Below are 16,269 nucleotides of genomic sequence, written 5' to 3'. Positions count from 1 at the left end.
TATTGGCCCCAGTAGACAATGACCTCAAATTTAGGGCACTCTTTCTTTTCAAAGTGGAGGAAATTTTTTAAATTACAAAAATTTAATCCATCGTACAGAAACATTCTGTCCCTTGACCCCTGAGGAATGAAACAGTCCGTCCTTGCTTCCCTCAGCTTTTTGTTGCTGAAGCCGGGGGTTAGATAACTAAAATTCAATTGTTCTCTTAGCAACCCCCTCACTGCCTTAAAGCTTACAATATGACTTAACCAGTCCAAGATTCAGGCATTTGGGATCCTGACCATCTTTCCATCTCACATGACTAACAATCTTACTTGGAATGATAACAGCAGTTTCAGCTCTCTATTCATTCTGATTTTCTTTCCCCCATTGGGGTGTAAAAAAAATAAACCTTTCTTCCCCCCCCCAGAAAAAAACAAAAAACCATTAAGCAACCTGCAATGAGCTGTAAGAGACTGCTCCTCTTCACTGTTTCTTTATTGCCTCCTGGCACGATTTGGAGAACTGCCCTTTTGTACTTAATCTCTAGGATTTCTCAGATAATTTGCTGATATCAGAATTCAGGGCTCTTAACTGGAATTTGATCAATTCCATGTTTCCATGAAAAGGTTTCTGGAATATGTGTTTGGTTCTCAGAAGCTTCCCACATTCAGGAACAATAAAAGACCTTGAGGACATTTCTTCTAGTGAAGAGGCAGGAAACCAGCCTTATGTCCTTGCTCAACAATGAACTGACCAGTGGAATGCCATGAAGGAAGTCACTTAGAGCCAAAGAGCTAAGTGAAGGAGTTAGCTGAGAAGTAAATATATCAAGAATGTGATTTTCATATCCTTCAGGATTCCCTTCTAGCTGGCCCTGGGTGAAAACAGTGATAAACTAGAAATTTTTTAGACATGGCTGTTGCAGCTACACATTTAAGACTCTACATCATAACACAGCCAAGTTGTTGGCAGGGAGGCGGCATGTGGCAGTGAAAAATGCATGGCTTCTAGAGCCAGACAGACCTTGCCTCAAAACCTGGTTCTGCAATGTGAAAGAGCTAGGTGACCTTAGGCAAATTACATAATCTCCCCGAACCTCCAGAGGGAGAGACTGTCGTACCTACCACAGAGGAACAATCAAGACATCTAAAGGCCCATGGCACGCAGTAGGCCTGCAACAAATACTGGTTCTCTCATGTCTCCTTTCTTCCTGAAATTTCCGTGCATCTGTTGCAGGCTAGTAGAGAAGTATTTGTGTCCAGTTCTACCATTGATGAACTGTGGAAGCTTGGGCTAGTTATTTTTCTACGCCTCCATTTCTGCATCTCTAAAATGGGCATAATAATACCCCACCACACAAGATTATTGTGAGAAGTGATTTTCAAATATATCAAAACCTTAAAAAATGAAAGCAGCTCAATCCTCTTTGAACCTGAGACTCTGATGTTAGTGCATAGACACAGAGTAGGAAAGAAGCAATTAAAAGTTCAGTGGCAGTTATAGCAAAACCGACAAGAGAAAACCAAAAAGGGGCTTAGCCAAATGGCTAAAGGTCTAGGTTGAAGAAAGAGTCCCACTGTTGGTGTTCAAATCCAGGCTCCACTATTTTAGTAGCTATCTGATTTGGGAGATCTTACTTACCTTCTCTGTATCACAGTTTCTGCAGCCATCAAATGAGGATGATGATAATAACCTACTTTATAGGGCTGTTCTGAAATCCTGGCTCATAGCAAGCGCTCTATTTATATAACTGCTGCCATCCTCATCATACCAGGTGCCTCTTACGAAAGGAAAGCTAGGCTGTGGTCGAGAACGAAATGCCTTTTATTTTCTGCATTGAGACAGATGCCATTAATTATCCAGCTGGCACAGAGAGGCTACCCCTCGGTTTATCCAGTGCTTCTGGGGCCTGTCTGTTGGTAGTTCAATGGAGAGGACATAGTTGGTGGAGTGGCCTGTGGTAGAGAGGATGCCTCTTCGGGCACTCGTTTTGTAGACTGGACACACATAAATGTTCTGATGCAGAAACATCGCACTTTCCCCAGGTTTCAGCCAAATAATGGGCAATGGGTCATAGAGAATTTTGGGGAAAGACTCCCCAATCTGCTTTGTTTTCCTGTCCCAGCGGGCACCTTCTAAGAAGAGGCCTTTTATGTAGGCCCCATCTTCTGGGCTAGTCTCCATGACTGTTTCTTGTGGGGTAACCTAGAAGAGAGGAAGCTGTAAGTTCTTTTACCTGCCATTTCCCTAAATGGGGCAGCATGAAGAGATTAGAATATCTGCTGCAATGCCTGCCTTTCCCACATGCATTTCCCAGGACACTGGGGCTTCTGTGATAATCCTCCTGCCCTCACACATGGACTGGGCCTGATTCCTAGTCAGCACGCTGACTAGGAATATATATGGTGGGCAGAGAGAATGCACTAAAGTAGGAGTCAGGAGGCCACATTAACTATAGCTTAGCAACCTTGCACGGTCCTTTCCCTTTCTGGACCTGGATCTATAAAGTGAGGGGTTAGATTCAGACACACGCTGGTGAAGCAGTTCTCTAGTGGGGAGAAATAAAGCCTTGATTTGTAGTTTTTGTTGATGTCTATGGTGCATATGGTCAGTTTCAGGCTATCAATTATGTAATAACCAGCCACAACTGGCCCTGGTGAGTTGATATAAGCCAGCTCCAGCACACCACTATTTAGGTTCAGAGGTGGCAAAGTCAAATTCCTTCAGGCGAGTGCAGAAAATGGTCCAAGTGTAGGAAAACGAGGAGTGGTGGGGATTATGGTGAACCAGAGATCACAAACTCCATTTAAAATCATTCAAATTGTAATCTTTTTGTTATTGTGAATATTTTTCTCGCCTTTACTTCTAAGTACTTATTGCTAGAATAGGAAAAGGCTATTGATTTTTGTATATTTAACCAGTATCCAGCCACCATATCAGTATTCTGATACCTATTACCTATCAGTATTCTGATAGGTGTGTTTTTAGAGTCTTCACGATTTCTAGGTATACAATCATTTCAACATCAAAAAAGATGGTTTTGTCTTTTTTCTCCAATGTTTATCCAGTTATTTTGTTACTTTATTGCATTAATTTCAGCTTAACATTGTCTTCAAAGACCATCAAATTCATTTATAAACTAAATCAAGACCTAGGCAACCAGTCTGCAACCTCTCAACAAGATGATCTTACTCCTTTCTCTCCATATATGGACAGAGTGATATTTGATTACTGGACATTCCTTTGACTTCACTCCAAGCAAAGGACTACCCAAGACCAAATGAAGAGTCCTTCCAAAGGAAGAGTCCACCATGATGAATAAACAGTGGGGGAGGATGCTTCAATTTTTCTTGGTATAATGGTGGCAGAGCTTTCCTCTGGGAAGATTCCTTATATATATATACAGAGACAAAGCCTTGGGAATCCTCTGATTCTGTCAGGAATAACTTTGGAGCTATTTTAATTTGTGCTAAATACTTCATTTGTACCATCTCAGAAGCATTTGGGCCTTAACACATCCAAATGTTTGGACTCATTAAGAAATAGGCAACATTGCTTTCCCTGGTTGGTCCCACGAGCTGGCCTAACCCAAAGCACCTCTACCTCAAACTCAAATCCGATGTGGTCAATGGGGATGGTGTATTTCCGGGCATAATTCTGAGAGACACCCGTCAAAAAAGACTGTGTGAAGTAGAATCCAGAGATCCAAAAGACCACAGGGGGCCCATGGTCAATCCATTCCTGGAGAGCCACAGAAATAAAAATTCAAAATCAACAACACATCAAAGATAGTTCAAAGGCAGATAATGTAAATGAGTCCCATTAGGAAAAATCTCTTTTCTCATTTTTCTTAAAACAGGCAGCCCTCTAAGTTTAGCTTATATTTTCCCACTTTTGAAATGCAGGTACAAAGATATATATTTCTACTTTAAGAAAAGCATAGGTGTCAGGGGTACAACAGAGACTGGCAGGGACTGTAGCAGTGGAAACTATGTGCCTTGTCTAAACTGAGCAACAGCACTCATCTCATAATAGTTGCCATTCAGGAATGCAGGCCCATTGTTTCAGGTCTTCCTTTTTTTTGCAGGACAAATATCTGGAGTTTTATGTATAATAATTCAATGTTGACATGCTTGCTCAAAAAATTTAAATTACCAGGCAGCCAATCCAAATATATCTATCAGTCGAATCTGGTCCACGAGCCACCAGTTCGTGACATGTATTCTAGTTCCTACTCTTGCCTCTATAGGCTATAATCTTTCCAAAGACTCTGAAAAGTCTCCCCCTGCCCTCCGACCTCAACTCTGGGAAGAATGTCTCTAGTAGGTGCTCAGGCCATTTCAGAATGTCCTCTACACCTGAATGAGCATGCCAGGTGCCCAGTTGCCCTGACTCCCAAGTACCTGGAAGAAGGCCAGGCGGGCCAGCAGGTCAGCCACATAGCCCCCAAGTGGCTTTAGTGATGGGTAGGACTTGGCCATCCACATGGCTGGCACTTTACCCACGATCATGCTACTGAAGACATCCTCCAGCTCTGAAGACATCAGGACCTGCCCTTTGATAGCTCGGCCAAGATTAATGAGGCTTCCGCGAACCACTTTGGTCAGCCTGCAAGAACAAAGGAGCTGACTCAGCCAGGCTCTCCAGTTTTATCCTATCCAAGTATACTAACTCCAGGTCTCCTTTCACTTTTCCCCTCTTTCAAAGGTCGTACAAGTGATATACACTCATCATAGAAAAATTACGAAGATGAGAAGAAAATTAAATCACCCAGTATCTCATTACCTAAAGATAACTTTGATGTTTATCTTTCCAAATTTTTCTATATATAAACATAAATTTTTTTTGTATTTGTTTTTCTCTCTTAGCGTATAGGGAGCATCTTTCCAATTCAATAGAGACCTAAATCATCCTTTTTTTTTTTTTTTTAAGATTTTATTTATTTATTTGATACAGAGAGAGAGACAGCTAGAGAGGGAACACAAGCAGGGGGAGCGGGAGAGGGAGGAGCAGGCTCCTGGCTGAGAAGGGAGCTCGATGCGGGGCTCGATCCCAGGACCCTGGGATCATGACCTGAGCCGAAGGCAGATGCTTAACAACTGAGCCACCCAGGCGCCCCTAAATCATCCTTTTTAATGACTGCAATTTTTATTTAACAATTTCCCTATTGCTGTAACATGTTATTTCTAGGTTTGTTGTCACTGTAAACAACACTGCTAGGAACATCCATCCCTATCAATCTTCGTGGAAACTTTTAATGATTTTCCTAGTAATGGTAGAATTTCTGGGTCAAAAGGTAATAAAATTGGGGCGCTTGGGTGGCACAGTAGGTTAAGTGTCTGACTCTTGGTTTTGGCTCAGGTCATCATCTCTGGGTCGTGAGATCAAGCCCTATGTTGGGCTTTGCACTGGGCGTGGAGTCTGCTTAAGTTTCTCTCTTCCTCTGTCCCTCCACCACATGCGTGTGCTCTCTCCCTCTATCTCTCTCTCTGAAATAAATAAATAAATTTTTTAAAAAAAAAGGTAATACAATTTGAAGGGATTTGATCCATATTGTCAAAGTTGTTATTTTTATAGATTATGAAGTCCATGCCTGAGAAAAGGCAGCTGAAGGGCATCCTGAGAGATGCCAAGTTTGCCTGTCTCTCTCTCTGGCCTCTATATTATGAGACCTAGCCAAGCCCAGAGGGAATTCACCTGAGAGTGCCAAAGAACATGCCACCAGAGAGAACTCGTCATCTCCAAAGACTTTTGGAATCCCAGCCAAAGGGATACGAGAATGATCAAATACAAGAAAGAGATTCCTGGATGTGTAATCGCTAAATATTCCTATTAAGAGGAATTTAAGGGTCAGACATTTGGTGCATGTGCTTTGCTGAGGAGTCAAGGGGCAAAGTGACCATCTGAGGGATTATACTGCAGATCTGTAGCTATTCCACCTAAAGACCTACTTGCAAGAGCTTTTTCTATTTTTGCAACTATGAGCTCTGCTAGTTTCAAGGTTTTAGCTCCCAGGGAAGGAACATTTGCCCCAGAAGACACAATAATGGCTCCCCTGAATTGGAAGCTGAATTTCACCTAATCATTTCGGGCTTCTCATACCACTTGGTGAACAGGTCAAAAAAAGTACTGGGGGGTGGAATGTAGGAGTATTACTCAATGTGATTAATCCTGACCATCTTTGGAAAATAAGATTGCTGTTACCTTGTTCTCTTCTGTTACAATGACCAGTGGTAAAGGCTAGTGAAGGCCCATGCAACCACCAAGGAGGAGTTCCAGTGACCTTAGAAGAGGGAAGCCATTAGGCTTAATATCTGGATGAATGACAATTATCTCCCACCACACCAAGGTATCTGACTCACAGGAGTGCTGCTGCATCCTTAGCTCACACCCCATACTTTGCTTGGTTCCCCCATATGGCCTGTTGACTCCTAAGACTGGGAAGGCAAGGAATTTTTAGATGACATTCTTCCAGTTCTCTAGTCCTTCAGAGTCAGGGCTGTCCCTAAAACTGAGCTATGACCAATGAGGCAAAATGGAGATAGTAACAGATGAAGAACTGGGAGCAGTAAGAACCTTGGACTTGAAGGCAGAAGTGATGAGTTTTCTCATTTGGCACAGATGGTCTTTGAGAATCCTTTCAGTCTTATTTAGAAGTCAAGTCAAGATGATCTATTGGGTTCTATGCTATATATAGTAATTGCAGAAGTGAGTAGGGCCAGACACCCTTAGCCCCATGGCCAGCCCATAACACCCCTTCCCTACCTCTGTGGTTGGGGTAGTGGGATAAACTTCTCTCCACCACTTTCTCTGTTCATATTGATTTCACCTATTGGCTAAGTGCATGGGCTCTGGGATCAGACAGCCTGGGTTCAAACTCAGTTCTCTCACTGAATGGCTATGGGACCTTGTGCAAATTACTTCACTCTTCTGGGTCTCAGTTTTCTCATCTGTAAAATGGTGGCAGAGGGATTACTAATTGTGCATATTTCAAAAGACTACTATACGGCTGAACATAAACACAAGCATGGTGCTTGGAGCCATACGTGGCACTAAGGGCTTAAGAAAAGTGGTTCTAACAGTTACTTTTACTATTAGCCTGCTTGGTATTGGTTTTAACCTGACTTTCCAGGTGTCATATGCATGAATGGGAGAGAATGAATAGAAAAAATGATTTAACAGTAGGTGAACACACGCTGGGATGGCCCTTTTGACAGCCCTCCCTATAAGTGGGGCAAGCCACTTCCTTTGCACAGCAGCCCTTATCAAGCATACACATCTGTTACCGCCCATGAGATCATACCCCTACACTCCAACTCCCAGGATCCAAGTTCCCAGGATCCAAGTAAGACCATCTGGCCCACCTGTTGAATCTGATGAGCTCCTGTCTTAGGACAGTGTTCATGGATTCCTCATAGACCACAGGGTACAACTTCACAACCACTTCCAGGTCAAAGTCATTGGGAAGCTTGGTGAGTATGTCCTGGGCCAGCTCTTCAATCACTTCCTTAAAGGGCAGACAGTAGAGAGGTGAATGAGAAACAAGGCCTGTGCATTGTGGTTTTGTCTGGGTAAACCTGAACCAGTTCACATTGAGTCTGTATGATCTTCCTGGGACATCTCCCACAGAAGCCAAATCTGCCCCGGGGAAAAGGAGGGCCCTCACCTCTCTACTGGTCTTTGGGAAGGCATTGCCTCTTGGCCCAGAAAGTAACAAAGCAGAGCAATGAGAGCCTGAGGGCTGGGCAGGGAATTCTTGCTCAGCCAGGTAGCCTCAGAGCAGCACTGAACCCTGCTAAACTCCTGTCTTTTAAGGTCAGCCCTAGGAGAGCATCTCCCACAGCTCCCTCAGCCAGCGTCTCAGAACCAGCTCACGGTACAGATGGGACTCTTGCTCAGTGCCAGCGACAGGACAGGCCACCTGGGAAGGTAGTAGGCCATTCCTCAGTGTTGAGCAAGAATAGTCCAGGGCAATGGAGTTGGCCAAGTGGAGAGGGGACAGGCCTAGAGGAACAAGGAGTAGGACCTGGCTGTGGGAGAGACAGAGAGCTCGGCCATCCTGTGGATCTGAGAGGCTTGGAACACGCACTTCCTTCCCTCTTCTCTCTTCTGTGAGGGGGAATTTCCATCCCTAAACTGAGACCACGCAGGCTACTTTATCTTCATACCTATTGTCACTTATGGCGCTATGAGCCAAATCAAGAGAAATCCACAGCTGAGATGGCGTGAACATGGGTTAGCTCGGAAGGTAGGGAAGGGAAGGACGGGGAAAGAGGAGGATGTGGTGGCGTCAGGAGATGGTGGTCCTGGGTCTGGCTCTGCCTGAGCTGATGAACACTTTGAAGCAGGTCTCTACCTCTCATGCTCATTTCACCCTCATCTGTAGATTGAGGATGGTGGACGGGGTCTGCGCTTCATAAAGTGTGCACTAACCACGAAAGGCACCCAAAATGATTGATTCTAGGTGTTTCCAGGACATGGAGCAAATCATGTTGAATCACAAGGTGAGAAAGTCACTCTCTTTCCAAGTTTCAGCCACCTTTCACTTTTCATTCTTCTCAAGGACAAAGTCTTGGATCAGTGCTAATTAGACGCTCTGTAACACTGGCTGATCTTCCTCTTTCCACAAGGAGCCAGCAGGGCCTCAGCGACATCATCTGCGAGGAACCTAATAACTATTTAGCTTTCATTTTCTTTTTTGTGGCTGTCATGACTTTATGGAAATGACATTGGGTTTCCACTTATGGTACTGATGAGCAGCTTTTAAAAGAAATGTTTTTAAGCAAAAGAGACTTAGTTTTAAATATTATGTAAATGGAGTGTAGATGATATATGGGTATAGCAACGAATCATGAAGAGTATCCAGGAGCAGCTGACAATCTGGAAACACTGGTGCTCTTCCAGCTCTGTATCTAAGGACTCTCAGCAGGAAGACCCGGGCACCCATACTCTCCCCTCAGGGGTCTGCTAGACCTCCACTCTTCTGCTTTCCTGGTCATCAGCCACAATCCTGCGTGACCACCAGGTGGAAAACTGCCTGGGAAACAGAACTATGTCTCCTGCCCCACACCTGGTTACCTGAGGGGATTTGCCACTCCCTCCTGCCTGCCTAGGGAGGGTCAGCAGCACCCCTTGAAACAGCTGGTTGGTTTCCTGGTTGTCCTTGGTGATGTCAGCATTCTCATGGAGGCCAAAGACTTCTGGGTGGGCTGTGATGGGTAGGTTCCTGAGATAGTCGATATAGGACTGGAAAGAAATCTTCAATTGACACAAACCCAGGTACCCTCAGGTCCCAGAGATCACTCAGGGCTTGGCCAGACCTAACCCAAGCAAGAATCACACTGGGTTGGTACCACGGGCCACGCCTGCCCACCACCCCACACACCAACCCCCCGCCCCCAACACACACACAGAGTGAACACATCCCAAGCTCTTCCTCATACAGTTTTCTGGGGAGTGAGTATGAAGGCAGAGGTCTGAGTATCTCCCTTCCCACCCCTAGCTTCTCTTTGTTTCCCCCCTGCCCCCCAGTAGTTCTGGCTCTGCATTGAGACAGAACTGGATTTGGATCCTAGCTCTATTGCAAACGAATTGTGTCACCTTGACACCCAGTTTCCTTATTTGTAAATGGGAAGATAAGTCAGGTTACAGAGGACTGGGCCTTGGCATATAACAGGTGCTCAAAAAAAGAAAGTCCTTTTCAATCTCTCGCAGATTTCCTGTTTTCTTTTTCCTGTCTCCTTCTTCCATCCAGTTTTTCTGTCCTTTCCCTTTGAACCTTTGTTTTCAAGTACCAATTTCCAGCCTGTTTACTACTAAGGCCTCATCTTAGCCATCTGTCCCCTTAACCCCCCAAGATGGACCCCACATTTTGAAAAGGCCTTATCTATCAAATGCTCAGTTTTCATTAAACAGTAATAATGTCTCTCTTAGAGGCTTTTTGGAATACTGGAAATAGTTTATGGGCCTAAGTCAGGAAGCCCAAGGCTACCTCTGGGCCCTCCTTGCCTACCCTGCAGCCCCTAGCCACATGGGGATTGCCAAGCCCCTCACCTGGTAGGAGCCATGAGGAGGGATGTAGTAAATGTCTCCAGGAGCGAGACAGTAATGATCCTCCTCAATTTCCTTGCAGTAGAACGTGGACAGAAGGGACAGCAGGAGACGCCTGTCTTTGTCATCAGTCACTCTGCCTCCGTAATTACATTCCCCTGGGGACAACCAACAGGAAGAAGTTGAGCCCAAGGAAGGTCATAATGAACTTGGTCATTAACCTAAAACAGGATTCTCCAGCCAAGGAGCTCTGCTGAGACACAGGGTTGCTGAAACCAATGCTCACCTTGGGATGACACCAGGCCTTTTTGGTATTATGTTTGCTACAAAAATAGTACCTATTCACCTTATTAGAAATTAGGAAGCAGAAATAAACTGAAAGAAATATACTACAATCACCAATAATTCCGCCAGAGGTAACTATGAACATTTAGGCTTCTTCTTCAGCTATGCGGGTGTGTGTATACATACGTGAAAGGCATTACAGAAAGATGGTTCAGGACAAGCACTCTGGCATGAGACAGTCCTGGGTTCCAATTCCAGCAGTTCCTTATCCATCAAGAAGTAGAGATAATTGCAGTAACCATTTTACAAGGTCGCGGTTAATAAAGCTTATAAAACATTTAGTATAGTGCTTGGCACACAGAAAGCATTCAATTTATTATAGCTATTACAAATATATATATTTATTTATTTTAGAAAATTGAGATTATCCCATACATCCTGCTTTGGGATACTCCACCCCCTTTATTAATATCATTCTCTGAGACTCAGGTTTCTACACTCAGATTTCCACAAAAAGAATTAGGTAATTCTTTGGAAGCCACATCAAATCATTCTCACTAACCCCATGACCCATTTTCTAGCTGGTCCAGATTCCACAGTATGTGGGTGCTACCTGGTATTTCATAGTTATGGACAACACACTAGTCTGCAGGGAGGAAACACATCTGTGTGTATAGTGTGTGTGAAAGATGGGCTCATTTCCAATCCCAACCATTCCAGGAAGACACAGGTCTACAGACAAGAAATAGGAAGTATGGCCCAAGTTTGGGGCGAGAGGCCTCAGCTTCTCTTGGTTTTGGAGGGGTCTAAATGCCTAGGAGGAGGATCTGGGTGGTTCATTAAGGGAGAAGTAAGGGTCTAAGGGGAAGCTCATACTTCTTGAGTAATTTGAGCCCTGGCAGAAGCTGTCCAGACCATCTAGATTTCTGAGGCTCTCTCTGTGGACTTGTCCAGGCCTTTAGCAAAGCTCAGTTTGAACGTCACAGCCTGTCCCGGCTATAAACAAGTTTTTGATAGCACTATATTAAATACAATAATTAAAATATAACATTAAAGAGACAGTGGTTTTCCCTCACCGAAGTCAGTATGGCAGAGCTACAGGGCACCCAAGAGGGAACGCAAGTGAAGGTAAATCTCAGGCACAGAGTCCTGGAGCACTTCCTTATCAGCAAATTTTCCTTCAGGGGATATCCTTGCAGGCTTTGGGTTTTATGTCTGTTTAGGAAGGTACATTTCTTTTTTTTTTTAAAGATTTTATTTATTTATTTGAGACAGACAGAATGAGAGAGAGAGAGAGCACATGAGAGGGGGGAGGGTCAGAGGGAGAAGCAGGCTCCCTGCTGAGCAGGGAGCCCGATGCGGGACTCGATCCAGGGACTCCAGGATCATGACCTGAGCCGAAGGCAGTCGCTTAACCAACTGAGCCACCCAGGCGCCCTGGAAGGTACATTTCTTTATAGCTACTTATATGTCTATTCTGGTAGCAAGAGCAGAAGTTCCTACAGGCATCAGGATGTGCTTTTGTCTCTTCTAAGGTCTCTACTCTCCCTGCTAAAGGGCTGGGGGTATCGGATTAAGAATGTATTGACTTTGGGCCATCTAATTTGATAACCACTGTCCAAAAAACGAGACCTGTCTCTCTGATTAGTGTCAGTACAGAGTTCTAATGATCAGCCATATCTGTTTTTTTTTTTTTTTCTTTCCTGCCACGCATATAGGCAGGTTGCACTTCTCTGGGTCCCTTGCAGGGGCAGGGTGTGGGAGACGAGTTTGTATGCAGTTAATTCCTGGCACGAGCCCTTCAGTGTTCTCCCTGTGGCGGTATGACACACATGTATGTCCTGAGATGTGGCATCGAGAGTCACTGGAGCTTTTGCCAGCCGTGCCCCTGATAAATAATGACAATGAGCACAGACCCTTGCCAATTCACAATGGACATGTAGAGAGGGCGAGAAATGGACCTTTGAAGTCTTACACCCTTGAGATGCGCGGATTGTTGATTATCTCAGCCTAACTAGTCCATCCTGACGGGAATAGGTGGGAAGTGAGTATCCTCACGCTGGCTGACATGGTTGGGGCAGGCTGCTTTATGATCTGCTGACAGTCCAATACTAAGACCTTACCCCAGGGCAAGGATGCATTCATTCTGCATTCTGAAGAAGAGCACTGGCATGTGCCTCTGAATGGCCTGAAATGATAGGAATAGGACTCACTTCTTTAGAGAAGTTCTAATAGCCACCGACCTTATGTTGTGTGTGTCACTTGGGGTTTTGTTGCAGGGGACAGTGTGCTGAGTTAAGGTCTGCGTGACATCTTACAACTGAACTTAATTACTCTAAAGCAAGATTTCTCAATCTTCGCACTATTGACATGTTGCACTGGATAGTTCTGTGTGGTGGGGGCTGTCCTATGCATTGTAGGACAATGATGCATGTTTAGCAGCATCCCTGGCTTCTACCCAGTAGCACCTCTATTTAGTGGCGACAGCCAAAAATGTCTCCAGACATTGCCAAATGTCCCCTGGGGGGCTAAACTGCCCTTGGTTGAGAACCACTGCCCAGAGGCCTCAGTCTCACCAGCTATAAAATGGGGTAACTAACGTGAAGCTCATAAGGTTGCTATGGAGACTGGATGTGATGACTGTGTATATAGAGTGCCTGCCGCATGATCGGGGAACGTATCCAGACAAACTCCTTAACATATGGAGCTAAGGAAGAAACTTGTGTGTAATCTTGAAAATGCCCAGGGTTTTCCTACTAAGATGCATTTTGACCTTTGGCCATGGTATTCCACTCACTTAGCCCGTCTATAGTTTATCTCCTATCTCTGGGGTTACATGATGTGTTCCTTGAGGGAAGCAACCAAGTTTTACACATTTACATTCTTCCATATTATGTACTAGTATATATTGGGTGACTAATAAAAGGTCACTGATAGACTGCTTTAATACAAAACAGCAAGTGCTGTTTTCACCTCAGGGAACCTCTGTTGGGATTGCTCTCCTTCTTCCTTCCCACGGCCTACCCTACTTTCTTCTTCCACTTATAAACTCCTATACATCCCTCAAAACTCATCCTTTATGCCTTCAGGAAGTTTTCCATGATCATCCCCTACCCCATCCCTGAGATTTAATCATTGTGCTACCTTTCTACTTCATAAATATTTCTCTTGTTGAACTTATCACTGTATTGTCTTTTATTTCTTTTTAAAAGCATTTTTTAAAAAAGATTTTATCTATTTACTTGAGAGAGAGAGACAGAGAGAGTCCAAGTGCGGGGAGGGGCAGAGGGAGAGGGAGAAGCAGACTCCCTGCTAAGCAGAGAGCCCAATACGGGGCTCGATTCCAGGACCCCAAGATCATGACTGAGCCGAAGGCAGATGCCCAACCAACTGAACCACCCAGGTACCCTGTCATTTATTTATATATATATGTATATATTTTCCTTTGTAGACTGTGAGCCACTTGAAGGTAGGAATTGTATCCTAGTTTTTTACAATATCTGGCATGGTGACCAGCATTAGTAAGAGCTCAATGTTAGTTGAAAGAATGAATGAGTGAGTAAGTAAATGAATAGAGATGGGATCAGAAGAGTAGAAGGGTGGAGTATGATACTGGAGATTTATAACTGCAAAGCTTCCTCCCATAAATACCTGTTAGGTAAATTAGAGCATCAAATGGCACCTCCTTGCAGTCATTCAGAAACATCTGGATCTGCCGCATACTAATCCTCAGGTCAGATTCATTGAATTCGTAAGGAATATTCCAACCTGCACAAAGCATGGAAGAGGCTTCAGTGCCAAGAGCTCATAATTTCCACTCAGACATTGAGCTGTAGAGTTAAGCATCATTATGGATCAGGAGCCTCTTTCAGCCCCATGAATATCAAGCACCAGGCCAACTATTAGCCTTGACATTTACTGCCAACATGGGAGCCATTCTGCCTGAGAAAACATCCATTCTAAAATCAATTTCCTTATGGATCTCCCCATTTGTTAAGGTGGATGTTAATATCGTGGGATTTGTGGAATGAGAATTATTCACCCTGGCTGGTATACTGTGGTAATGCACGGAGTTCCAAAAATAACACTAAAGCATAGCTAGAGAGCAGTATCTATGATTAGGCAACAGAACTAAGTCAGCTTTGAGAATTCCCCTCATTGTGCTCATGGGAAAATGGGATAGCCAACCTTGAAGAAACTATCGCTTGCATTTTCAAGGGTATAGTGATAAACGCCCAGTGGGTCTGGGAAAGGGGCACAAATGCATGAACTAACTGGGCGTGGTGGGAGACAGCAGGGTATGGTCGGATCTGTGTTCAACAAAGACATTTAATTTCCTCCCGAACATTTATGTGCAAATAAAAAATATAACAAAATAATAAAATCCGTGGTCTGGCACACAAAACACAACTGGCCAGTTGGTTGCAAGCCAAACTATTACATAGATTTTTGGAAATCTGGTGTGGGTGGAAGAACAGTGGTACGAGAATGTGGTGTATGAAACTCAGATGCAGGGGGATGTCCCCCCCCGCAACTGTTTCATCCCTGCACCCCTCAGTGTAAGGGTCAGGTGGTCTGTGGAGCTATGGTGTGATGGTAGAAGGAAAGAGGTTGCTCAGAGAGAATCACCAAGAGGACAGTTTGCCTCCTTATCTAACCCAAAAGAACAGCTGAAAATACATTGAGGTGGGTCATTTCAAGGCTATTGAACAAAATCAGAGGCAGCCCAACCTTAAAACCAAGTGGATGTAGAATCTGTATTTAGCAATTTGATGTTCTGCTCTAACAAGAGTATTAAGTTAATATAAAGTATTAAATTAAGTTAGGCCATGGATAGGTTACATTAATAATGAAATTTATTTTTATTTTTTCAGGAAGAAGCACAAATGTCCAGGTTGTATTTCTTTCATTCTTATGCACATTTGTAGAGAACTACTTACAATGTCATAAATTAGCTGGTGACAACTCCCTGGGGGAGTAGGCACGAGGGACAACTCCGGAGGGACAACTCCCTCGTGCCTAAGATAAGCAAATACCCATCAAAGGGAAGGGCCTACAATCTTCTCATCAACGTATTACTTCAGTAATTAGGAGACCTCTGATTTTGGAGCATCAGCTCTTTCCCTGACATTGATAGTAACCTGGTTATAGGGGCTGCCAGATTTATTAAGTAAAAGTACAGGACAGTCAGTGAAATTTAAATTTCAGATAAACAAATCATGCTTAGTCTAAGTCTGTCCCAAATACTACACAGCGTATACTTACACAGCATTTTACTGGCAACCCTCTCTGAGCACAAACTCGAACACACACCTGTATCTGTGTGTGATCTGGGCCCCAGCAGCCCAGGGGCACTATCACCTCTTACCTAGGGGTCCGAAGTTTCTCCTCTCTTGAACAATGGCATGGAAGAAACAAAGGCCAAATAACAGCTTTTGCCACATGACCGCCTTTGTGCAGCTTTGGAAGAATAGGGGGTCCGAGATGGGGTCATTGAGGTAGGAGCGCAAAAGGTTGGCCCGGAGCCCTTTGGGGGGCTCATTGGTCATTTTGATCCCATTTTGGAGGATGCTAACTGGAAATTTCTCTGATGGATAGCTGGTTAACCAGAGTCTGGAAGAACAACAGACCTTAACTAGTTAGAGCAATGCAATAAGTTATATAGAAAAACAATAACAAAAAATAATAGCCACCGTGTTATTAAGCACTACTAGATGCCAAACCCCATGAGAACATGTGTCCTTCCTTCACTTGAATCCAGGGTGGCTGTGTGAAGGGATTAGCTATCCCCTTGTACCAGTGAGGAAATGGAGGCATGCAGCGGTCACGTGGGTTTTTCAAGGACAAAATACTTAGAAGCAACTGACAAAGGCCCTCTCTTAAACGCCACACCACATTCCACCCACCACTAGACTACCTAAGCATCTGTGATGGCCAGATACTATTCCTGGC

General features: G+C 44.2%; 1 protein-coding gene across 1 annotated transcript in view; it reads right to left on the bottom strand.

The window, feature by feature from the left end:
- Window positions 1–1,833: 1,833 nt before the first annotated feature.
- Window positions 1,834–16,269, bottom strand: part of DNAH3 (dynein axonemal heavy chain 3) — a 162,820-nt gene continuing 148,384 nt past the window's right edge. The window contains exons 54-61 of the mRNA XM_078074713.1: window positions 15,686–15,930; window positions 13,969–14,085; window positions 10,036–10,190; window positions 9,061–9,228; window positions 7,347–7,489; window positions 4,386–4,590; window positions 3,586–3,723; window positions 1,834–2,187 (exon numbers count right to left, since the gene is read on the bottom strand). Coding sequence (XP_077930839.1) covers window positions 1,834–2,187; window positions 3,586–3,723; window positions 4,386–4,590; window positions 7,347–7,489; window positions 9,061–9,228; window positions 10,036–10,190; window positions 13,969–14,085; window positions 15,686–15,930 — 1,525 coding nt within the window. The remainder of the gene's footprint in view (window positions 2,188–3,585; window positions 3,724–4,385; window positions 4,591–7,346; window positions 7,490–9,060; window positions 9,229–10,035; window positions 10,191–13,968; window positions 14,086–15,685; window positions 15,931–16,269) is intronic.

This window comes from Halichoerus grypus, chromosome 6, assembly GCF_964656455.1.
Source record: "Halichoerus grypus chromosome 6, mHalGry1.hap1.1, whole genome shotgun sequence".
Classification (NCBI taxonomy): Eukaryota; Metazoa; Chordata; class Mammalia; order Carnivora; family Phocidae; genus Halichoerus; species Halichoerus grypus.
This window is presented reverse-complemented; position numbering and strand designations above follow the sequence as displayed.